The 22,745-nt window shown below is 38.3% G+C and overlaps 1 protein-coding gene across 3 annotated transcripts in view; it reads left to right on the top strand.

The window, feature by feature from the left end:
* The first annotated feature begins 3,975 nt into the window (after nt 1-3,975).
* DMXL2 (Dmx like 2) overlaps nt 3,976-22,745 on the top strand; it is a 117,099-nt gene continuing 98,329 nt past the window's right edge. For 2 of the 3 annotated variants that reach the window (XM_019504203.1, XM_019504205.1), the window contains exons 1-9: nt 3,976-4,096; nt 6,725-6,796; nt 7,347-7,425; nt 12,774-12,939; nt 16,507-16,573; nt 17,211-17,389; nt 18,549-18,735; nt 20,009-20,183; nt 21,962-22,189. In XM_019504203.1, coding sequence (XP_019359748.1) covers nt 7,395-7,425; nt 12,774-12,939; nt 16,507-16,573; nt 17,211-17,389; nt 18,549-18,735; nt 20,009-20,183; nt 21,962-22,189 — 1,033 coding nt within the window. In that variant the 5' untranslated portion in view covers nt 3,976-4,096; nt 6,725-6,796; nt 7,347-7,394. Of the gene's footprint in view, nt 4,097-6,724; nt 6,797-7,346; nt 7,426-12,773; nt 12,940-16,506; nt 16,574-17,210; nt 17,390-18,548; nt 18,736-20,008; nt 20,184-21,961; nt 22,190-22,745 lie in introns of those variants that run through there. The other variant, XM_019504204.1, reaches the window with a different exon arrangement.

The following is a 22,745-nucleotide window of genomic DNA, read 5'->3' on the forward strand; positions in this document are numbered from 1 at the left end:
AAACCCCAAAACTAGGTCAACAGATACTCCATGTGGGTGGTTCTTATGTATGTTTCCTTTTCTGCATAGATAATCCTGTTTATCTAGGTTTTTGTACTGTTCTCACAATTGCAGTATCTAGAAATCTTTTCCTTTGGTTTTGTTTGTTTGTTTTTGCATCCTTTGCCTGTTTTGTACTTCATCTGACTCTTGATCAACCCTATGCATTTTTACTCTAGATCCTCACTGGTTTTCTTACTAAAAATATATAGAGGAAAAAAAGTAAAAGGCATTAACAACACTATACATTCAGTAGATCAGCAACTTTCAAAATCATTAAAGGGTCAAATGTAGAAAACATGGTAATTATTACTTTCAGTCCAGGGAAGTCTGTTGGCTAGCCTTTTTACTTTTTTTGTAAACTGTTTTAGATTTAACAGTTTATTTAAATTGATTTTTGTGGTATTTATTTAAAGCCCCAAACTTATTCTCAAGCAAGTAAAAAAAAACAAAAAACACCCCAAATCAAACACTCAGCACCCGCCCCAAAGAACTTGAATACCCAGGCTTTGACTGCAGTTTAAAACTTAGCCTCAGAAAGGATCATGAACAGATTAAATCCTCTTGTAGGCACTAGCATCCATCCATCCCTAGTCAGTTGCCAGAGAGAAACAGGGAAGAGAAAGGAGGAGTATAATAAGATTATTTATATTTAATCATATGTTTTTGTATCTTGATGGGTTGTCAAGTGGCAAAAGTGTATGCGTGTCGGAAGGGAGGTGGAAATAGGGAGGTTGTGTTTTCTTTCCTCCTCTGTAAGTTATTTTTTTTCCCATTCTGAAGATATGAAAATCTTAAAATACTACATTTAACCAGAAATATGGTAGCTTGTTGGCAGAGGGAACAGCGAAAGAGAACCACACTAAACAGGAAGTACTTCTATCTGTTAGAATTACAGAGCTAGTATCATTATGCCAGTTACTTTTTTCCCCATATATAAATACATTTAAACATACACAAATGAGAAGTCTCTCCTTTTAAGATACCAAGATGTCTAGCAGTAGTATTCTTCACCTGGTTTGGGTTGCTGTTAGTGCTTAATAAATTGAAAAGCAGCTTAACTTCACCTCCCAAGGTAAAATAGCATGCTAGCAATTAGAAGCATATATTGTCCTTTGCATAGATGGTATCATTGATTTGCCTATATAAGCCATTTTGATGCTGTCTTTAGAGAATCAAAAATCAGCTTAAATGCCATTATTAATGAAGAATTTGAAAGGTGGACCATTCAAATAGAAACAAGTGGATTTTGAGGAAGTTTAAGTATGTTCCCTCTTCCCAATCCAACTAATATAATCACACTTTCAGGTGAGTAAGAGATGTTGGAAAAGTTCATTTTTTGGAAAAATTGAAACTGTAGGGAGTATTTTGGTTAAGAACATAATCCAGAGAGTGGATAAAGGGGCTACGGACTTTCCTGAATAGAATATAATCAATGCTCATTAACTACAGGAGTAGCCTGCACTAAGCTTTTTGCACATTGTTAAGGCTGGGTAATTGTTTTCCAGAGTGCCTTTTGCCTCCAGTGCTAGTCCTCAAATTGACACGGCCTAGTTTCTTCAAGGTTATTTTAGAAGCATTCTAATTTATGGCTCCTAATCATTGTCACCCCAGTTAAATGCAGTGCAATTACATTACAAAGTAGATGCTAGGTATGAAGTGATTTATGAACTTATCAGATAACCAGAATTGGATACCAGGAGTTTTCTGTATTGGAAAAAAATACTAGTTATTTTCTCCTACTTACAAATGAGACTCATCTCCCTGCTGTCCTTCTTGCTGCCAGCAAGCAGAGGTATAGGCTTGTGAGATGTTGCTGTCCTGTTTCCTCAATCCAGGAAGGACTCAGTACTATGCCTAGAGGTTTAGAGTAAGAGTTTTATTTAGTTACATAAAGTACTATTCAGTTTTGATATTCCTAAATGTTAAGCCAAGTATCAGGACTTACTAGAAGAGCCAAGTGCTTTCCTGTGGCCCCTTTTATCAGCTGAGCCATCTGCTGCCTTCACATAAATTTCTACATACCAGCTGGGTCAAATTGGAAAGGGCTGGTGCCATTAAAGAGGTGGCTCCCTTGTACGTCCTCACTGGTTACCTGCTGTTTTTCATAGCTTTCCAGAACACTGGGGGGGAAAACAAATTTTCTAGTCTCTGGAGTATAACTCTGTATAAGTTCATGTTTAGAAGATTGTCTTAGTAAACTTGGGGGGATGGAAAACTACATTTTGTGTCCTAAAAGCAAAACTCAATGATGCAAAGGATTAGATACACTTTTACCACTTTCTTATGTCTCTTACTTAAACCTGGGTCTTTAACCTTGTTAGATCCAACTGATTTGAGCACTGCAAAAATAGTCTTTCCAGAGCAGTGGCCAATAGGTAGATGCAGTACAGTGGACCAGTTTCTTCCAGAGAGGAGCATTATTTATCTACTGGGGTCAGAAGAAGATTTTAAAGGGCTTCATGCGTGAATTTTCCCTTACATACCAGTGGTTATCCAAAGCTATTGTCTACCTTTCTGAAGATAAGAGGTGAGCTCCATCAGGAGTTAGACCAAGGGACCTATGTTGCAGATAGCATAACAACACTCAAACAAATGGACACACACTATTCAATGAATAAATAAAGCAGATATCTCCCACCCAGTTCACACTCCTTTTCACTTCGAGGGACAGTTGGGGGGTAGTGTTGGGATGGATGTCACCCTCACTGTGCCCCATTGGAACTCACTTAAAATTCATCCAAGCTGTTGGAATCAACTATGAAAGAAGCAAGGGGAAATTATTCTGAAAGTTTAATTTTATGCTGCAAAGTAACCTTTGTTTATGAAGATCCAAGTTCAAAGGATGCTTGCATAAGCGATGGCAAACAAAATATTTAGGAGGATTACTTAGGAGTATATTACTTGGTAGTTTTAAACTAGTTGGCTACTAGGACTCCTAGCATATTGTACTGGGGACATTGTAGTAGCAGAAAAAGTATTTAAGGAAAAGGAAATCTTAGGTATAATTATAGTTATTTTGTATTTATAAACACTAATTAGTATAAGTGGATGTGACAAACAGACATTCCTATGAGAATTTTTTGAGGTAGGAGTTTAATAAAACATCGTTTAGAGAGATTAGGACCCTAGAATATACTGGCATACCAGAACAGGGCAGAAGCTGGCAAACACTTATGTTCATTTCCTGCCAGTGAAAAATGTTGCAAGCCATCATTGTTCTATATTGTATTCTAGAACATATTGTATAGAGTGTAGTAACAGACTCAGTACTTTTATAAATGATCCTTATAGTAGATGGATCTTTGTTTATTGTTTTACCCACTGCTAATAAAATGCACTTGCTAAAACCTAGATTATTCTAGAAGTTATATACTTGGGGAATGTAATAAATACAAACTTCTCTTTTAAAAACAAGAGAAGGGGATGGGGTAGAATACAAAGGGACACAATCCAAATACCTGATACAAAAATTTGATAAGAAATCTGAATAAAAAATAATTGTTAGCCTTTTTTAAAAAGCCTTCCTGAACCCTATTATATTAAAATAGGCAAAAGTCAACTCACACCTTAATTCTGGCAGTAATTATTTTGCATTATTTGTCTCTAGCAAAATATATAAGAATAGCAGACTTCATTTGGCTCTTCTCTCTCTCTCTCTCTCAGAGAAAAAGCATGCAGAAAAAAGGTCATCTTTTTCCTTCTCTCTCTATGCTGCTCCCATTGACTTAAAGCTGCATTGATAAGGATGAGAAACAAGCCCTTGCTGTAGAAATCCACTGCACTTTATTGGTATAAACTCTGGTGGAAATTTAAATGTTTTCATGAATACCTTAATTCTCTTTGCAAAATAATGCGATGATTCTAAAATGAATTTGCTACATTCATTTCTATAAACATTAAATTATATATATTTTTACAATTACTGTAGGCGTATGGCTCTGGCTGTGATATTGTTATTCTGGCAGATGACTTTGAATGTGTGCAGATTATTCCTGGTGCTAAGCATGGAAACATCCAAGTCAGCTGTGTGGAGTGCTCCCAACAACAAGGCAGGGTAAGAATTTTAATAAATTAGAGTAAACTTAAAAAAAACTGGAGTGTGTACCTCTGAATCAATTAAACAGAAAATATTTGATGTATCTGCTATTGCTGAAGCAGTAATTTCATTTTGAAGGCCTGTTCATACTTCTGGGTTACTTATAACCCTGAATAACCCTTCTTGGCTGATAATGAATAGTGATTTATTTTTTGGAAGTTTGGTAAAACTAAATTTTCCATTAACTGAAACATTGTTTTTTGATGATTTTTTTTTCATTCCCAGATAATTTATGCCACCTTTTTTAAGTGTTTAGCATTGCATGTTCCTTCCTCCTAACAAGGAATGCGTCAGTTGCTAATTCTGAAAGAGGGACATATGCTTTCATTTGTGATTGAAAGTTTAGAAAAGGCTAAGATCCCCTAGCACTAATACATATGTCAGAATGTACTAAGCAGCCTTACAGAATATAAAAAATTGTCAGGTTATTAATTGCTATGAAATCTGAGATGAAGACCAAATACCCTTCTGCATGTCCTGCATCTTTTAGAAATCTACTTTATATTTTCAGTACCGAAATATGCATTTATTTGAATACCAAATTGATATGACAAAGAAGCAACTCTGTATTGGTGTTCTGTGGCAATTTACAAGCTACTGTTTTTCAGGCTAGCATATAATGGTATCTTCCTCTATTCCTTCACCACATCTTGCATTCCTTCCTCGAGCTTGCAATTTTTTTTCTGTTGGATCACTTTTATGTGGTATATTGGACTGTTGGCATACTAGCATACTAAGTAAAAGATTTTAGCGTATGTGTACAATTTGTTGGTTTTGTTGGCTACATATTTTTTTGCTTATCATATAAGCATATGGTGATGATAATTTAAAAACAACTAAAAGTAGAATATTGTTCATGTAAGTAATTTTCCTGTAGCGATTTTTGTTTGCATTGAATGGCTGTTAGCAGTATAAAAAATAAATTCAGTTTTCATTTGTTTTAATGATTAATGGAACTTTTTAGTTAATTTTGTAATTGTACCTATTTCTCTTAAACCACATTAAATTGTTAAAGATGTTTATGAATAAAAAAATAAAAATAATTCAATAAGAGTAGTTGTGTTTGGACAGATGAGAACAGGCTTCAACAAATTAGCACATCTCCTAGCATTTAAAAAATCTAATATACAAAAAAGAAAGCACTAACTATGTAGGTTTCAGAAAACACATGTTTTGAAGCATTAAGATGTCATCATTGGTTAGATTCCTGTAATAATGTAGCTTTAATAAAACAAAATTCTAATTCTGATCCTACTAAATTTGCTTCCAATATTGCCTCAATATTTCTAGCTAAGGAAAAACAGAGGAAGCGAGGTAAGTGCTGAAAGACACTGAGAAGGGCTGAGAGAGCAGTTAGGAGTATATTTTCCAAAAATACTATAGTATGTTAATACAGTAACCTGTATAAGTCTACTAAACCTGTAACTGTGCAGACCCTACGTGACTTCTTGGACTTCTTTGGGAGAAAAATAATCTGGGAACAGCCAAGGTTAATTGCTCACAGGGGAGTTTCAGTTGCCTCCTGGCTTGCCTGAAGTTCTCCAGCCATGAGACTGGAAGACTGTCTGTGTAATTCAGTTCCCAGGCTATTTTTCTATTAGAAGAAATTTCTTCTGGTAGAAATGAATACCAGTAAGCAACCATAACCAACCATTGTTCAAATAAGTTACAAATTGATGGTATTATAGACAGTACTTGAAGAAGGACAACTATAGCTGGTGAGAATTCTAACTCTGACAAGGAGGAAGCATTCAGAATGCCTGTGTAGACATGTATGACCTTGGCCTTTATTGTCCCCTTAGATCTATATAGAATTTGAGAGAACCTAGATCTGGTTTTTGGACTCCTGGTCTCTTCCCCTGGGTGTATTGTAGAAGCAAACCCTTCCTTCCCTACTTTCTCATAGGAAAATGACTTGAAACTTGTCCATTATTTCTGTGTAGGGAAGACAAGACTCTTAAGTGGGAAGCATTTAAACAGCTTGTAACTTATCTTTTTAAATAAAAGTGAAAAGAGCCCTGCTATGTTCAAAGGGAAAAAAGCCCTTTAGTAGAAATAGTTGTGCTGTGCAAAAAATGATGGAAGAAGCTGAAAAGTCCAGTAGTATGTTAAATATTTTGCATTTCCATATTTCAGGTTTTCTTTCAACTGGGATTAGAAATATATTTGCTCCTGCTTTTTAGTAATTAATATTCAGTGATAGGAATTGAAACCTTAGAATTGAACCGCAGACTCAGACACTAATCATTAATTTTTTAGTTTTCTGTGAAGCAGACAGCAAGAGAAAAAGGTATCAGCTTTCCCTTGCGCACTAACAGTAGCCATTCTAGAACTGCTTAACAGGTTGGCAGAGCATTAGTGCATATCCTGTTGTCTCTTTATCATTTGAATCTGAATTGGGATTGTTCAAAATAAACTAATGTATTTTTCATGTAGGTAAAACAGACAAATGTTTGTATGAATTTTGCTTTTCCTTAGCATCTGTCTTTAAAAACGTACTGGAAAGTCATTGGTTATCTAGGAATATTAAAGAGGCCTGTTGTACCTTTTTTGAATCTTTACATTCTGTTTGTTCAATTTTTCCAGATTGCAGCATCATATGGAAATGCTGTTTGTATTTTTGAGCCCCTTGGTATAAATTCTCACAAGAGAAATTGTGTAAGTATTGATGTACCAAAATAGCACCATTCAGTTCTCTAATGCTAAAAAAAAATAGTTTTTCTTTAGTTTCAGTGGATATGTCTACCCTGCAGTCTGGAGGTGTTATTGAAGCATATACACAAGATAGCTTTAAACTACTTTGTTCAGGTACTGATAACTGCCAATAACTGTGTGTCCTTGCCAGCCGCACAGATACTTGCATAGAGTCCCCAGCAGGTTTTGCCACATAGTCACATACAGCCAACAGTTATACTATCAGTTCCCGCATTTGTTGTTTAAAGTTGTTTTAGGTATGTGAACTGCAGTCCTACCTCTTGATTGCGGTATATATATACCCAGACTTGCATTTAGTCTTTATAGAGTACTTAAAAAAATTAATTGTACTAGATTCAGTAATTCTTATGGGAGTCTAGAGTTTGTTTGCAACAGAATTAATAATTTCAAGATCATGTTTATAGCTCATACCAAAATAAAAGCAGCTCTTTATTGCATTTTTCTGTTTTTTTTTAAGAACTAACCCTTTATTCTTAATTTTTTTATACTACAGCAACTAAAGTGTCAGTGGCTTAAAACGGGGCAATTTTTTCTCAGTTCTATGACTTACAACTTAGCATGGGATCCTCAAGGTAACGTGAAACTGATGTTAAGTGTTTGTTCAAAACTTGTAACTGTGGAATGAACTTGTGTAGAAGTAATTTCTACTGAAACAACTTGAATTTGACTATGTATATATGTTTATATATTAGATCCATAATTCTCACATTGCATTTAGTGTGGTACAGGTTAATGAAAAGTTCAGTTTCATCATAATAATCCATTACACTTAATGTTTATGACATTGCTATGCCATGAGCTTTTGCATTGTACATGTAGCATACAGTATCTTAATTAGGGAATGCTACTGAGATCATTAGTGTATTAGCCTATTCACTTTGTATATTAAGAAAAATATGTTGTGCTTTAAAATTGTTGGTATTCTGTTGATAGTGGAATGTGAATATTTCACACGGTTTAATAGGTGGTTATTCTTAAACACTCAATGTATGGGTTTTGGGGAAAAGGTTTTAAAAATGCACATCAAAACAGGGGAAGAAAATCATTCCTATTTGCCAGTTCCACTTCTCAAAGCAAGATATTATCACTTTTTGCTGAAGGATAGTCTAAATGCTGAATCTTTGGAGTGGGTAAGGTAAAAGCTGCTGATGAAAAATAATCAGGTAAAAAGTAACATTTTCCATAGTTAAAAAATATGTCCACTGTTTATAGTCTACAGCTATAATCTGCATGTATACTACCTGACTTTATGGTACATTAAATTTGGAACCTATAAATTAAAATTAAGATGTTCAAAGGTAGTTGCTGCTTGAGTTGTTGAATTACTGGGAGCTTACAAGAGTTAGTTTTTCTACCAGTGGAATCGCAGTTCCACTGGAAGAAATGCTCAGTATAGAAGCATTCAAACCATTTCTACCAGACCAAAAATGGTGGGTCTCCACTACCAGACTGAAAACAGTTAGAAATTCTACCGCTTCCCATGAGATAGAAGTGGCCTCTAGTAGAGTTTCTTTCACAGAAACAAATGCTTGTACACTTACCTTACAGGTGCCACACTGCCCTCCAGCTGTCCCAGCCCCCTCCTATCCACAGAGATGGTCTGTGACTAAGCTGGACTCCATTGCTCTGGCCAAGCACAGAACAAACCCCTCCTCTGACCAGCCTCAGGACCAGGAAAGTTCAGCCTCTCTCCACAGCTCTTGGGCTATGCAGTTCTTAAACCCTTGACCCTGAGTAGGCACGAGAAAGCAAACCTCCAGCACCCCCCCATTCCCCAAGCCCCTACCCTTGCCCCAGGGACCCAGATCCCACAGACCTCAGACCCCATGCCAATCCCTGACTCACCGTCACCCCAGATCTGAACCCTGCAGACCCCAGTCCTGCTGTTCCCCAAACCCCCTGACTAACCCCCAACCCAGGCACTGTCCCTACCACTGCCTGAGCCCCTGACCCCCTCCCCACAGGGACCCAGACCCCAGCCACACTGTTTCTCAAACCCACAAACCCAGACCTTACTTGAAAGGCTGCTTTCAGTCTTGTGGGAGTTGGTCTGACAGGTCTGGGTACAGTGGGGAATGGATCTATTTAGTTTGGGTCCAGGAGGAAGTGGGGTTCAGCTTATCCGGGCCCGATCACAGAGGAACTGAAGTGCCTAGGCCCTGGCCCCCTGTACTCAGACCGGGCAGCACCTGACTCGCAGCACCCAACCCCAACCAGACTTTCCTGACCTTTGGTGGAACTGGATCTGTTGGCTGGTGTCAGAGGGGTAGGGATCCATTGTGGGCTGCTGAAATGAAAATTGACAGGCTTGAAAAGGTAGCAGAAATGCTCTGGGTTTCCTGTCTGAAAGCCTGGCAGCTGGGACAAAGAGAGGGAGGGAAGGAAAGGGCATTGTGGGGAGGGGGCATGGTCCCTTGGGGCATCCATCCAGTCAGCTCGGACTTGGGCCCAGAGCTACAGTCAGCTGTCTCCAGGCAGACAGGGAAGCCTGCAAAGCATGATGGGATGCATGCATTGTGGACCTGTGGCTGAGTGCCACAGCAGCACAGGCTGTCTGCAGAGCTCCCAGCTGCTTGTACGGTGCTCTTCCAGTAGGTTTTTCTTGTACAGGTCTCGCAGATTTTTGAAAACTTGTAGATACCCATAAAGTTTTTCTGGGAATGGCTAAGAAAAATAGTGTGAGTTAAGGGTCAGTGGCACTAACGTTAGAGAATAAAATACGGTTTAAAGCAAACTGACAGAAAACAGTTGCAGTGAAGATGAAAATATCCTTCTAAACTAAATTCAGATAAGTGTCATGTTTCTACCCTCCTCCTTCAAACATTAACAAGGAAACCCATAGTACTGCCTATATTGGGCAAGCCAAGAACTCCATGATTGGTAAGTAAGTGAAGTATCCCTCAACACGCCTATCAGTGTGAAAGGTGCATGCATCTCTTACTGAGGGGCACAAGGGGAGCCATGTTTCATATCTGGCAAGATATCCCTCAATCTTTAATGGTTGGTTGATTTATATATTATGAGTGGGGAATGCTCTACTTTTTACTTCTGCTGCTACAACTGCACCAGAGACAGATGACATGCATGCTCTTCTACTTGTACTTTGATACGAGTTAGGGTTCCTTAAATGCCAATGTGAGATGAAATTAAAACATTTTATTTAACACTCTTTTAAGAACTTAAGTGATTCCAAATGGTGTGCCAAGCACTAGGAGCCAAGGATGCGCATTCAGGAGACCACATTAGTAACCAAATGAGTCTGTCTTTTTGTATTGCTTACCTAGCTCCATATTCTAGTATCTGCTTGTTCCTCCTCTTGTTCATAGTGCACTCTGGAAAGACTAGGCCTTATACAAGCAAAACTGACCATAAGTTTGAAAAAAGAAAACAAGACAAAGGAAGTTTCTTACCCTCTCATCTACCTACACCATAGCCCTCCTGAGAGATCAGCCAGTATCACCAGAAATCAGCCTTCTGCTGACTCTGCCAGCCCTGGATGCTGAGACCTTGTGCCCTTCCCCAGCCCAGGGTTAAAAATCCAAAGACCCTGATTCTATCATAGATAAATCCCCTGCACCCTCCCCCACCCCAAATCAGCATTATTCTAATTGCTCAGCTGTCACCACTGCATTCCAGAAAATGCTGGTTTCTGTGAGACACCTTGAATTCCTCTGGCTGCTGGGCCATTTCTCTCAGATGTCTTTTCTATAGAGAAGTTGATTCCCAATTGCAGGCAGACAGATTCCTGAGTGCCCAACCCAATGTTTCCTGCCTGTGTCTTATCCTAGTGTTGCAGCTGAGAGTTTAGCAGTTCCACCCACTCCCTTTGCTTGACTAAACCACAGTCAAAACCATAAAAATATCTACAGACAGCATAGCATAAATGGATGCAACATAACATGTACATTTTGACAAGACCACACATCAGTACAGCAAAACACAGGAAAACATTCATGGCACCCCACAACCTCCCAGACCACTGTGGAGTTCATGACAGACACAAGGAAGTTAATCTTTCCCGACTCGGCGGGGAATAGGGGAAATGTGCAGCTTCAGTGGCAGACGATAAACATGTCAGTGGTGCATCAGCAGCCAAAAGTCACTGCTGCCTCGGACACCTGGCCACTTTGCCTCTGGACAAATTTCACTACATTACAAATGGAGAAAGGAAATTGCCAAGTGGACATCTGTAAGGCCCCCACTACATGTTATGTTTACACTGCCATTAACATGTTAATTGAGGCAAAAATAGCAAGGGTGCTATATGTGCATTTAATTTAAGGCACCATAAAGTGGCAAACCAGCCGTAAAAATGGCTGGTTTATGTAGCTCCTTAAATTGAGTGTGTAGCAGGTTGGAGCTGGGGCCAACCATCAGCTGATTTCTGGCTCCAGCCAGGAACCGCACCGGAGTCTCAGTCTCATCCTGGACTTGCAGGTACCCATCTTTTATCCTGCAGCAGCAAGTTAAAAGATCATTATCCCAGGCTCCCCCTGCACTGAGACACAGAAACAAGTTATTTGGATCTGATCCCTGATCCCAAAATCATGTCTCGCATGCATGGCAGGAACTGTGATTTTGTGACCAGAGATCAGTTCCCATTGCCCTTTAAATGAATGTGTGCCGGGGGGCCAAAGAATACCTAAAAAAATTAGCAGATATTAGTCCCTTTGCTATTCCAACTTCCATCTGCCATTTTCTAAAGGCTTTAATTAAGTAATCTAATTTGTTTTAAAAATATCAAGAGATCTGTTTTTCTCCTACACAGTTTGGCTTTCACTGCTGTATACAAGTTTTTGGAACAGAGTACAGGAGTTAATCACTGCATAAAAAGAGTGCTTTCCTTACCTGTAAGAGAGTCTTCTGTGACAGTGTCTCCAATAATCTTTATACCTAGTTGTTGCCTTAGCTGGTTGGTTTTTTGATATCCTGTTAATGTGTTCATTCCTGAGAAGTCACTCTCCTGGTGTAACTTACTTTTGTTGTAATTTTTTTTTCCTTTCCTGAGAGAGAACCATTTTCAAGCAAGGGGAAAGTTCCTTTTTCTGTTATAAGTTCTAAAGAAAAATGTTGATTCTCTAACATCCTTCTGGAAAAATCCAAGATCTCTTTTCATTTGAGATGAAAAGAACACTAACAACAAATATCTGTTGAATCCCCCTTCTTATTTTTATCATTTAGACGTCAAATCTTTTTAACACAGGGAGATTTATATCACAGTGTTTGATCGAGTTGCAATAGCCTTGAAATTCCATGCGCTTTCATCCATACTTCTGGTGGAATCGTTAGTTTTTGGCAGAAAAGATTCACCATAGCTTTCAAATATTTTTTAATGATGCACTGAATATGAAAGCCTTACCACAGACATTTTAAAAGATGTACATTTTAAATTAGATAGTCTTAAGAAATGCTTTGGCTTACTGAAAAAGCAGAGAAATAAATCCTGATTCTGAAAGGACAAACGGTCATAAACCCTATATACCTTGGAGCTTTATTTAATGCAAGAAACTGCTATTATTTGTTATAAAAATGTTTACTGAAGGCTTGCAAATTAAATTCCGTATTAATTGGTAACTGTGACTTTTGGTCATGTACACCAAGAATGTCACGACCAACAAAGATTTGTATTTTCAATTCAGATAGTCTGTCTTCACACAATATTAATTCTTTTCATATTATTACAATCCCAGTAGCAAAAAAACAATAACTTTCTTTAAAGTTTCATGTTCATAATATATTTTGATAAAATCAGCTGGGTCATCGTGTCTGAATAGCCTACTGCAATCAAAATGAACTTTGTAAAATTGTATTCCCAGGCTTTACCAGCAACCCTTACAAATATACCAAACAGAATCTTCCATATAAATGCAACCTGGAATTCCTTGTTCTTTTCTACAGCTTTGATATTACTTACTTGCAGGCAACAGGCTCCTGACAGCAACTGAGTATTTGCAGTTGTGGGCCCCTCCATCCAGTGACATCCTAGAGGAGGAGGAAGAGGAAGAAGATGATGTTCCCGACAGTCAGATCAAAGAAGATAAAGTTCTCCCTGTCCTAAATGACTGGAAATGTATTTGGCAGTGCAAGTAAGCTAGTTTCTCATATAAGATTTGTTGAATAAGAAGGAAAAGACTGCATATTTAATATGTATACCTTCAAAAGTACTTTAAAATGACAACTTCATAAAAAACATCCTTTGAGTGAAATCCATTACAGATTTTAAAAAGCCTCCCATTCCCTCTGCTAATCTGCCATTACAGAATATACTAACAGATGTTTGCACACATTCCAGTGCTGACAATGTGTCTCGTGTGAATGAGGAGAGCTAGATGAAGGTACTGTATACCAACAGGCAAAGAGATGGCCAGAGGTGTAGTGGTGTTTTGTTTCTCACTGAAAAAGCCGTTGTAAAGCAGAGGGCATCTTCCTGAAACCCTCCTCCTCCCCCTGCTTCTATTTTGTTCCTTATTACAAATGGATATATTAATAGCTAATTTGTATACATAAAGTACTAAGGACGCAACCTGTAAGCACAAGTTTTGTTAGCTTGTGCAGCACAGATGAGGATTTTAGAGCATGCCCCCCCACTCCATAGACCCACCAATGGTACAGCAACCTATTCTTCCTTATATTCTTTGTACATATAGTGCTTAGCTAGCTCAATGAAGCCCCATGTTCAGCTTGTCTCTAGGTACTATTGTAATAAATAAGATAAGAAGAATGTTTTCCAAACGTAGTGGTCGAAAAAGAAAGGGGGAAAGGGCAAGACTTGAAAGCAAAAGAAAATCTAAAAATAAAACAAGGAAGACTAAAGAATGGAGACAAAAGAAGAGAAAAGAGAACATAAACCATGGCATTGTGTATTCCAGTATTGTGGTTTATTGTGAAAGGACTTTGATTAAAAGGGAGCTCTGTATAATTCTTACATAGTGAAACTGATTTTGGATACCTAATTCTATAAAAATATCAAATATCAACAAGTTAAATTATTTAACACAATTAGGAAAAACAGCTACCATCAATGTTTCACTATGCTGAAGAAATACAGCATTATAGTCTGGTAATTTTTCCTATTCTATATTTTATTTGTTGTAATCAGACAAGTAATGTTGCTGCATGGGCCCTAAGCTTTTCATAACTGAAAAGAGATGATGGTTTTTAAGAAAATGTTAACTGACAGAACTGTGTATTTGAATAAGTTTGAGACATTTTTCCTTTTTCAAACAAATAGTGACACCTTCATATTTTCCCTTTGTATTCCTCTCCACACCATTGTTCTGGCATTGCTTACCACAGCCTTGGATGAAAACTCCCTTGGTCCTGGTTGAGCACATTGTATCACTCAAATTTGCATGTTCTTGGCTTACATTACCTGTCAAATAGTTTCATAGTTGGTAGGGTCAGAAGGGACCTGAGCAGATCATCAAGTCTGACCCTGTGCCATGGGCAGGAAAGATTGCTGGGGTCAAACAACCCCGGCAAGGTGTCTATCTAGCTTTCTTTTAAAGACCCCCAGAGTAGGAGCAAGCACCACTTCCCTTGGAAGTTCGTTCCAGATCCTAGCCGCCCTGACTGTGAAGTAGTGCCTCCTGATATCTAGCCTGAATCTACTTTCCGTCAACTTATGGCCGTTATTCCTCGTTACTCCTGGTAGTGCTTGGGGGAACAGGGACTCTCCCATTGCCTGCTGGTCTCCCTTGGCCAGTTTACAGATGGCCACAAGATCCCCTCTCAGCCTCCTCTTGTGGAGGCTGAACAGCCTCTCCTCGTAGGGCCTGCCCTGCTGCCCCCTGATCATGCGAGTGGCCTCCTCTGGACCCTCTCAATGCTGTCCATGTCCCTTCTGAAGTGCGGCATCCAGAACTGGATGCAGTACTCCAACTGCAACCTGACCAATGTCGCATAGTGTGGGAGGATCACCTCCTTGGACCTGCTCGTGATGCATCTGTGGATGCATGACAAGGTGTGGTTAGCCTTCCTGACTGCGTCCCCACATTGTCGGCCCATGTTCATCTTGAAGTCAGTAATGACTCCCAAGATCCTTTTCTGCCTCTGTGCTGATGAGAATGGAGCACTCTCAGATGTTCACTGTTTACTCAAGTGCCTCTAACTTATGATAGACAAGGTTCTTTAGCTAAATGTGATATCTTTTATTAGACCAACTCAAATTGGTCAGATTTACCCAAAGAACCTTGTTTGCCTATGTCCTAGACCAACACAGCTACAACCTACATCCCTCTGACTTATGACAGAAGCTTTCAGTTTTCGAGCAGAGTCACATCAGTATCAGATTCAGAGCTTAAGGAAGTCAGTCTATGCATCAATTAACTTGTATTTTGGGTCCATAAAATTGCCATTTAAACTTTCCTGTCATCACAGTATTAGAAATGGTTCAGATTACCGAGAACTGAATAGCAGCCTGTACTAGCTCAAATAAGAACAAAACCTTGTCCTTTCAGCAACTCAGCCCATAACAGTTTGAAGCTAACAAAGTCTTTTTCCTTGCAAACCTGAGATGGGAAGTGTTCCGTCTGGAGAAGTGTGCAAGCAAAGCAGTGTGTCTCTTGGTTCTTAGCTTGACAGAAAAGGATACTTTCTAAGTGAATACCTTAACCCAGGGGTTTTCAACCTTTTAAAATAAGTTTACCCCTGGCAGTCAGATGTGGAGTGGACTGGGGGTATAGGAGGGTGGCATGTGGCCAGATGCACAACGGCGGCAGCACAGGGTGGTGGGTGGCTGCAGCAGCTGCAGCATGTAGGCTTCCCCTCCTCCTCCCACCCGCACCATGGCTGGCTGGCTGGGCAGCACCTGTGCAGCCTGCAGAGGGGCGTCGCTGCCCTCGCCCCCTCCTTCTCCCCCCAGCCCTGCTTCTGGGAGGCGGCAGCGCAGGGTGGTGGGTGGTAACACTCTGTTCTTGCCCGTCTGCACATACCCCCTAGGGCCTTCCCAAGTACCCCTGAGGCTATGCGTACCCCCGGTTGACGACCCCTGCCTTAAACCTCAAGTTTCAGAGCTAGCCCAGCTGGTCCCTCCAGAATGCTGAGTTGAGCTCTTTCATTATTAGATGTGTGACCCTTTGCTTTTCAAGCAATCACAAGTGCTCCAAACTTTGTTCATGAACAGAGTACCAAATAAAGAACAAAATCTTTTCTTTTGTATTTATGTTAATAGATTCTTATGTGTCTTCCCCTATTTCCATTCATACATCTGTCTTATGAAAAAAAAATGTGAGGGACAAGGATTTCTCAGGTTGAATGTCTTGAATTTGAAAGCTTTACTAACTTTATCCCATCTACATAGTTGATTCAATAAAAGATATCAGCCTAAGAAATCCTTGCCCCTTACACAATTTCCGGACCATCACAGCTACAATATCACTCTTGCAATACCAGAGGAAAAAAGCATAAGAAGAAGGTATGGGCTCATGTGATGCCAGTAGCTCTGATCTGAGCTTGCTAGTTCTTGACAAGTGTGTGAGAAAATCTTAAATGTACCATAGCTGGTTTATCTCAGTGCTTCTACTTACAGACTATAATATATCAGTATGTTGTATTTAAACATTATATGCATATTTGAAACATTGCAAAATACATACAACAGTATTCAAAGTATTCAAGACAGTATTCAAGACTTAACCAAGTCTGTTCTGTAGGACAGCAGTATCTGTACATCTCATGGCATGGTCCCCTGATGGAGAATACTTTGCAACAGCTGGAAAGGTAAGGAGAAAGAAGAATAATCAGATGAGCACTGAAGCCCCATGCAGTCATCACATGATTGATTAAAAAAATACAGCAATCCTGGACTGCATACAGAGCTGCATTTTTAGTTAAGCAAGCTTATTTAATTCCTAACTGTTGTAGCTTAATGATTTTATAAGAGATTTTTTACTTGACTTTAGGAAAAAGAGGTTCTTATTGATTATTTTAAAACTTACATAGCATCAATGAGATCCACATAAGTAAGCAAATTTCTTCACTTCAGTTTTAAAGAATGAAAGTAAAAAGTGCTAGACAAGTGTCCTGTGTACATTCAAATGGATGATCACAAGTAAATTATGAATCATTTTTTGTGTACTGTTTTATTATTTACTGTCCCTCATACAGTCCTATTATGTTGCATAATATTTGGTAGTTTGTAACTGTATATTGAGTAGGTTACGAAAAATTCTTTAATTTACCAAGCACATTAGAATATAAATGGTATTAAATGACCTATCAGAAATGGTGGTGTTGCTATATTAACATTTCAGATGGGTTTTAATAAAGTATGTGAGTGGATGTACACCGTCAAACTTATTTCATCAACATTTAAGTTATACCTGTTAATCTTGCTTATACTTGTTTTTTTGCCCAGGATGATTGTCTGTTAAAGGTTTGGTATCCCATGACTGGTTGGAAGTCATCTCTTCTAGCACAAGAAAGAGAAGAAAAGAAAAAAAGTTCAGCACTTGTCCACTTTTCATTTGTTTATTTGGCACATCCTCGAGCTGTGACAGGATTTTCATGGCGTAATACTAGCAAGTATATGCCCAGGTTAGAAAGTTCCCATAAGACACTTGGACTAAAATTAAAAAAAGAGGTATTCAGAGTTAGGGTCTTAATGAAAACACAAGGTTCCTTCAGAAGGGAGGGTTTGCAGCAGTGTCCATAAACTTTTTGGGGTTCTTTTCCTTTCAAGGCCCTAAATTTTAAGTTAGCATTGTAGCCACATACAATACAGTACAGTGATTATATGCAGACCACACACACATCCTACTATACTATACTATACTATACTACAGACTGCAGAGGCTGGGTCATGGGTGAAAGAATGGAAGTGATCCAGACACCAAAGAAAATGCTCTTTGGGGTACCAGAGGGGAGAAGGCTGTCTGGACAACCAGGGAAAAGATGGCTATGTGATGTAGTGTGAAACCTTCTGAAATTAAATGTGGATGACTGGAGGATGAAGGCAAACAACATATGGGAATGAATGAAGATAGTGGAGGCAGCCAAGGGCCTTAATGGTCTATAGTGCCAAATAATTAATTTTTATTATTACAATTGCACCCACATATGGTTCACTGAGGAATATAGGTGCTTAGTTTGTCTTACAGCGGCTACAATTAAAAATCTTCTGCTTTGTTTTTTATTGTGGCTATTGTTATTCTCATCAGCTATTGCAAAAAGAGCACAGTATCCTGAACTAATTTAAAAATATGGATGAGGTTATACACTGTTCATTACTCATGCATATTTACTGTCAGAAGGTCCAATTGAAACCTTTGTTTAAATTGTTACTAGTTTAAAAAATAACATTTTAAATAGTTTTATAAATGGTTATGAAACTATTCTCTTTAAAATGTTACTTTTTAAGCTGGGCATAAATCATAGGATTAGTAGGTTAGAAATTTGTTTTCCCTTCTTGAATAATGCAGTATACATGGTCATACTTGACCCAGTCAGAAAAGCAAATCATTATAAATAGATTTTTTGCTACAATATGATAATTATTTATTCATATTACTGTCAGTGTGCTTTTGTCAGTAATCTGTAGTTTAGCATTAGTTACCAAGTTAAAAATGTTTCTGCTGTTCCAAAACCCTGCATGAAGCATACATAAACTACCTAATACTTGCATGTTTTCATAATTCTGTTGTGTAATTGCACTTCAGTTGGTTATGTGAGATAATCCTGCTGTGTGTGTCTTCAGGGGGTCTGTCTGTAATGTGTTACTTACTTCATGCCATGATGGCATATGTCGGCTCTGGGCAGAGACTTTGTTGCCAGAAGATAGTCTTCTGGGTGAGCAGATCTGTGAAACTACCACTTCTAGCATCAGCAGCAGCAGCCTTTCTCAATCTGGAAGGCAAAAAGACAGGATTCAGCATGCTCTAGAGGTATCATTAAATACTTGCTTTAACAATTGTTTTAAACTGTAATCATTTTGAAGTTTACGGTGTGTAAAGTTTTATATGATTTAGAACCCAAAACCACATGCTGTTTACTTTCTACAAGCATAGTCAGGTCAGATTATAGCTGTCTAAATTATTTCATCCTCTTTTGACATTTACAGTATATCCATCTCAGAAGTAAGAGAGAGATCTTAATTTGCCAGCCTTGTGCACAGAACACCCAAGACAGACAAAATATAGAATCTCCTTGTTGGTTAGCTAAGTAGAATCATAGGAGGAGGCGGCATTGTTAAATACTGATCAATAAGTGGTGGTTTCATTCTGGTTGGAGAATTAGAATCCATACTTACAGAACTACCACAAGAACCAAGAAGTTAAACCTTTTTCTTGACTCGGTTAAGAAAACATGTTAGCATATAGGTGAATTCTTTAAAAAAAATCCTGCTAGTTTTGTTTTAAGTTTTGTTTGTTTCTCCCAACTCCCTCCAAGTAAAGTGTATGTCATCAATAAAAACATTTTCCTCTTTTCTCTTAATGATCTGATATGAAAAATGCCTTTGCAAAGATGGCATTGTAGATTTTGTTAGTTTTAACGATAACTGATTCAAATTAGGTCACAGAAAAGACTAGACCAAACTCTAAAACTCATTCTAATCCATGAAAATCAGAACGGATCCTTTCTTCTGTATCACACCAGCAACCTGCATACGCTGTGGCATACCAGGTCCTTAGTATAGAAGCCTGTGGTGTCATGGTTTATATTGTATAACTGTTCTGGAAGTTAAAGAATCAAGGTGTAACATTATATCCAATAGTAAAAACAAAAATATAATCCCAAACTATATTTAAAAATCTTGCCTCTGGAAAGTCTTTGGCTCTGTACTGTATCAGACTAATAGCTGTGGTAGACAACTGCTTTCAGAATAAGCCGTGTTTACTGTGCGAGTGGGCAAATGCTGTGCAGCTGTGCCTTTGTGCAAATGCTATTCCTTAAAATAATTGGTTTTGGTAAAAGCAGAAATTTGAAATCTTTGAACTTGGCTTTGATCAGGGAAAAAAATGTATGCAAGTCTTAAGAAACTCAAACTACCTTCAGTCAAAGTCTTCATGCCTGTATGTTAAAGGATACTGTTAAAGTTTTAGGCTTTACAAAGATATAGTCTCATGAATCCACTTAATGATACATTATTTCGTTTTTGGATTTCTCAGTTTTAGATTTTAAAAAAATAATATTTCTTCTGTCTCTTAACTACTTCAGACAATTCACCACTTGAAAAACATGAGAAAGGGACAAAGAAGGTCTTCAGTCCTTGTTACCCACACAGAATTATTACCTGATCAGCAAGGCACACATGAAGTTCAGCGTCACATTTCACATCATGCTAATGCACTCTGTCACTTTCATATAGCAGCAAGCATCAACCCTAACACAGGTGAAATGCAGCTTAGTTCTTTAAAATATTTGTGTATTGTCGAAAATAGAAATACCAGTGAAATGGGTTATGTGGAGTGCTCATTTCCTTTGTTTACTTGAATCTGTGCATTGTTATGCTGATGTTATTTCACAAGTCCTTAGTTAACATAAAGCAGCGGTTCCCAAACTTAGGATCAGAACCCTGATCTGAGGTTTTTAGTTCCACAGAAATTCAGTAAAAAAGTTGGGCTTATGACAGAAGTTGGGGTGCAAGTGACTAGAAGTGGAGTCTTGAGCCTGGAAAAGATTCTGCTAAATTCCCCAAAATAAACAGAACCTGTCCCAACATCCCTTCTCAACAATGCCACCTTTTTTTTTTCAAAATGAAAAACAAACCTTCAGGGTAATCTTTGTAGATAAAAAGTAAACAAAAAATACTGCAAGATAAAATTCAAATACGTTCGGCTTTTATATTCCTTTCTTTCTTTCTTTTCTGATTCCCTTTGATATTGTGAGGGGCATTTAGTAGCCCCATTTAGATATCATGATGGTAGATATCTTTCAGGGAATCTGCACAAAGTTTAATCATTTGCTTGCGTGGCATTGTAGTCTAGAGAGTTTTTGGCATTAGATATGGAAACAAGTTGTACTAGTTCTGGTCTTTAAGTTTGAAATTTTTATTTGCTGTGACTTGTAGCACTTACTGTGCTGTGTTTGTAAGGTGCAAAGACTAATTATCCTATATATGGAATACCTGCATTTTGGGTGGCATAGATTGAAAAATACCTTAAAAGGTTAAAAAAAAAACAAAAAAACCCAACACTCTGAATCTCCTAAAGCTTCCAGCAAGATTTGTTAAGTAAGAGAATTGTAGGGTTATATCAATGTGTATCAGATTTACAAAACTCAAGTTCCTAAAGTTAGTGACATAAATAGTTTATCAAATGTTCGTGTTATTCTTGTCAAGAGTTAAAAAAATGTATACTTCGTTATTTAAGCCATCCTTAATTCTCTCCCAAAAAACTTTGTTCCACACTAACAAAATAGAAGCCGAAATCAAAATTATTTTGGGACAAAATTATATATTATAAATTAAAGAAGCATACCAAACGTCAAGTGTAAGTTAATAGATGTGTATGCATATGTGCACATACATGTGTGTGTATGTATATATGTGTGTATACATTTATTTACTGATGGTAAAATAAGCTTTTTTAAAGTGAACTGCATCTATATCATTAATCTGAAAGCTTCAACAGCAACTGCATGTACGTTACTGAAGAAGTCAGTTGATAAGTATACGAACTGAATATTTGTTTGACAGTGTCCCTTAAAATAAATATTGATATATGAACTTGAACAGAAATGCTTTGAAAAATAAAATAATCAATTAAGAGTTATGTTATGATTAGTACCTGCTACTGTGAGAGACATGATAAGAATTTTATGTGGGCAGCCTAAGATTTACTATGCATGTTTTTAATTATATAACTGATTACTTATGTTATTGTCCTTTAAAAATGTAATCCTTATTGACTAAGGATTATTGTTTGTGAAATTAAGTTAAGTTTCCAGCTTCATCATAAAAGAACCCATTTCCATTAGTATCTCATAAATTGTCATGTTTTGTATGTGTATAATAATATTTTGCATGTGCGTATATGTATGTGGTCTGTTCTTGGTCACAAGGATAAATAATTAAGGCCACGTGTTATGTGGCTAATTTAAATTTGGGTTTGGTGTGTTGTTTTGTGTGTTAGCTGGATTTAAATTAAATGTTAGATTTTCTTTCTGTAGATATTCCATCAGTCTTGGCTGGAACAGCTTTTAATTTAGATGAAGGAAATGGAGGCTTTGTGGTTCACTGGCTGAATAATAAAGAATTCCACTTCACATCCTCGATTGAAGTATTTATGCAACATCTAAGAAAACTTTCGGAACAACAACTGGAAGAAAATATTGATGATGAAGAGGAAGAGGAAATGGAAGAAAAAGAGAGAGGTTTACATATGAAACTAGATCATGGTTGGTAATCAGGGTTTTTTTTCCATGCCTTCCTTTGAATTATGCAAATAATATATGTGTAATAGAGGTGCACTGATAAAAGGAAAATCGACGTTATCGGCAATTGACTTTTTTTGGCCAATTTGGCCGATAATGTCACTGATAAATGTTGCATGAATGTGCACAACCACAGCATGCACGCAGCCAGGAATACAGCCCAGCAGGTTGAGGAGCGGCATCCAGCCAGTAAGTCTGGGGAGGGGAACAGGGATGGGGGTGGGGATGAAAGAAGCATGAGGGGAGTGATTGGGGCCCCCATGGTGAAGGGGGTGGGGTGGGGCTGGGGCAGGCACTACGTAGCTGGGGTGGAGTAGGGCACAGGACAGAGCCATGGGCTGCTCGGCCAGGGCTGGTTGGAGGGGAGGGGTGGCAGCTTCTGCTGCTGTGCATACCCCTGGGGGAGGTATTGAGGGCAGGTGCCCCCCCAGGATTTGTGTGCAGGGTAAGGGCAGGCTGCCTGCTGTGGGCTCAGGGCCATGGGCTGTGCCAGCCTTTTTCCGGTGGGGGGCCTGCGCTC

Source organism: Gavialis gangeticus, unplaced genomic scaffold (genome assembly GCF_001723915.1).
Source record: "Gavialis gangeticus isolate Ggan-Ray unplaced genomic scaffold, GavGan_comp1, whole genome shotgun sequence".
In the NCBI taxonomy this organism is placed as follows: domain Eukaryota; kingdom Metazoa; phylum Chordata; order Crocodylia; family Gavialidae; genus Gavialis; species Gavialis gangeticus.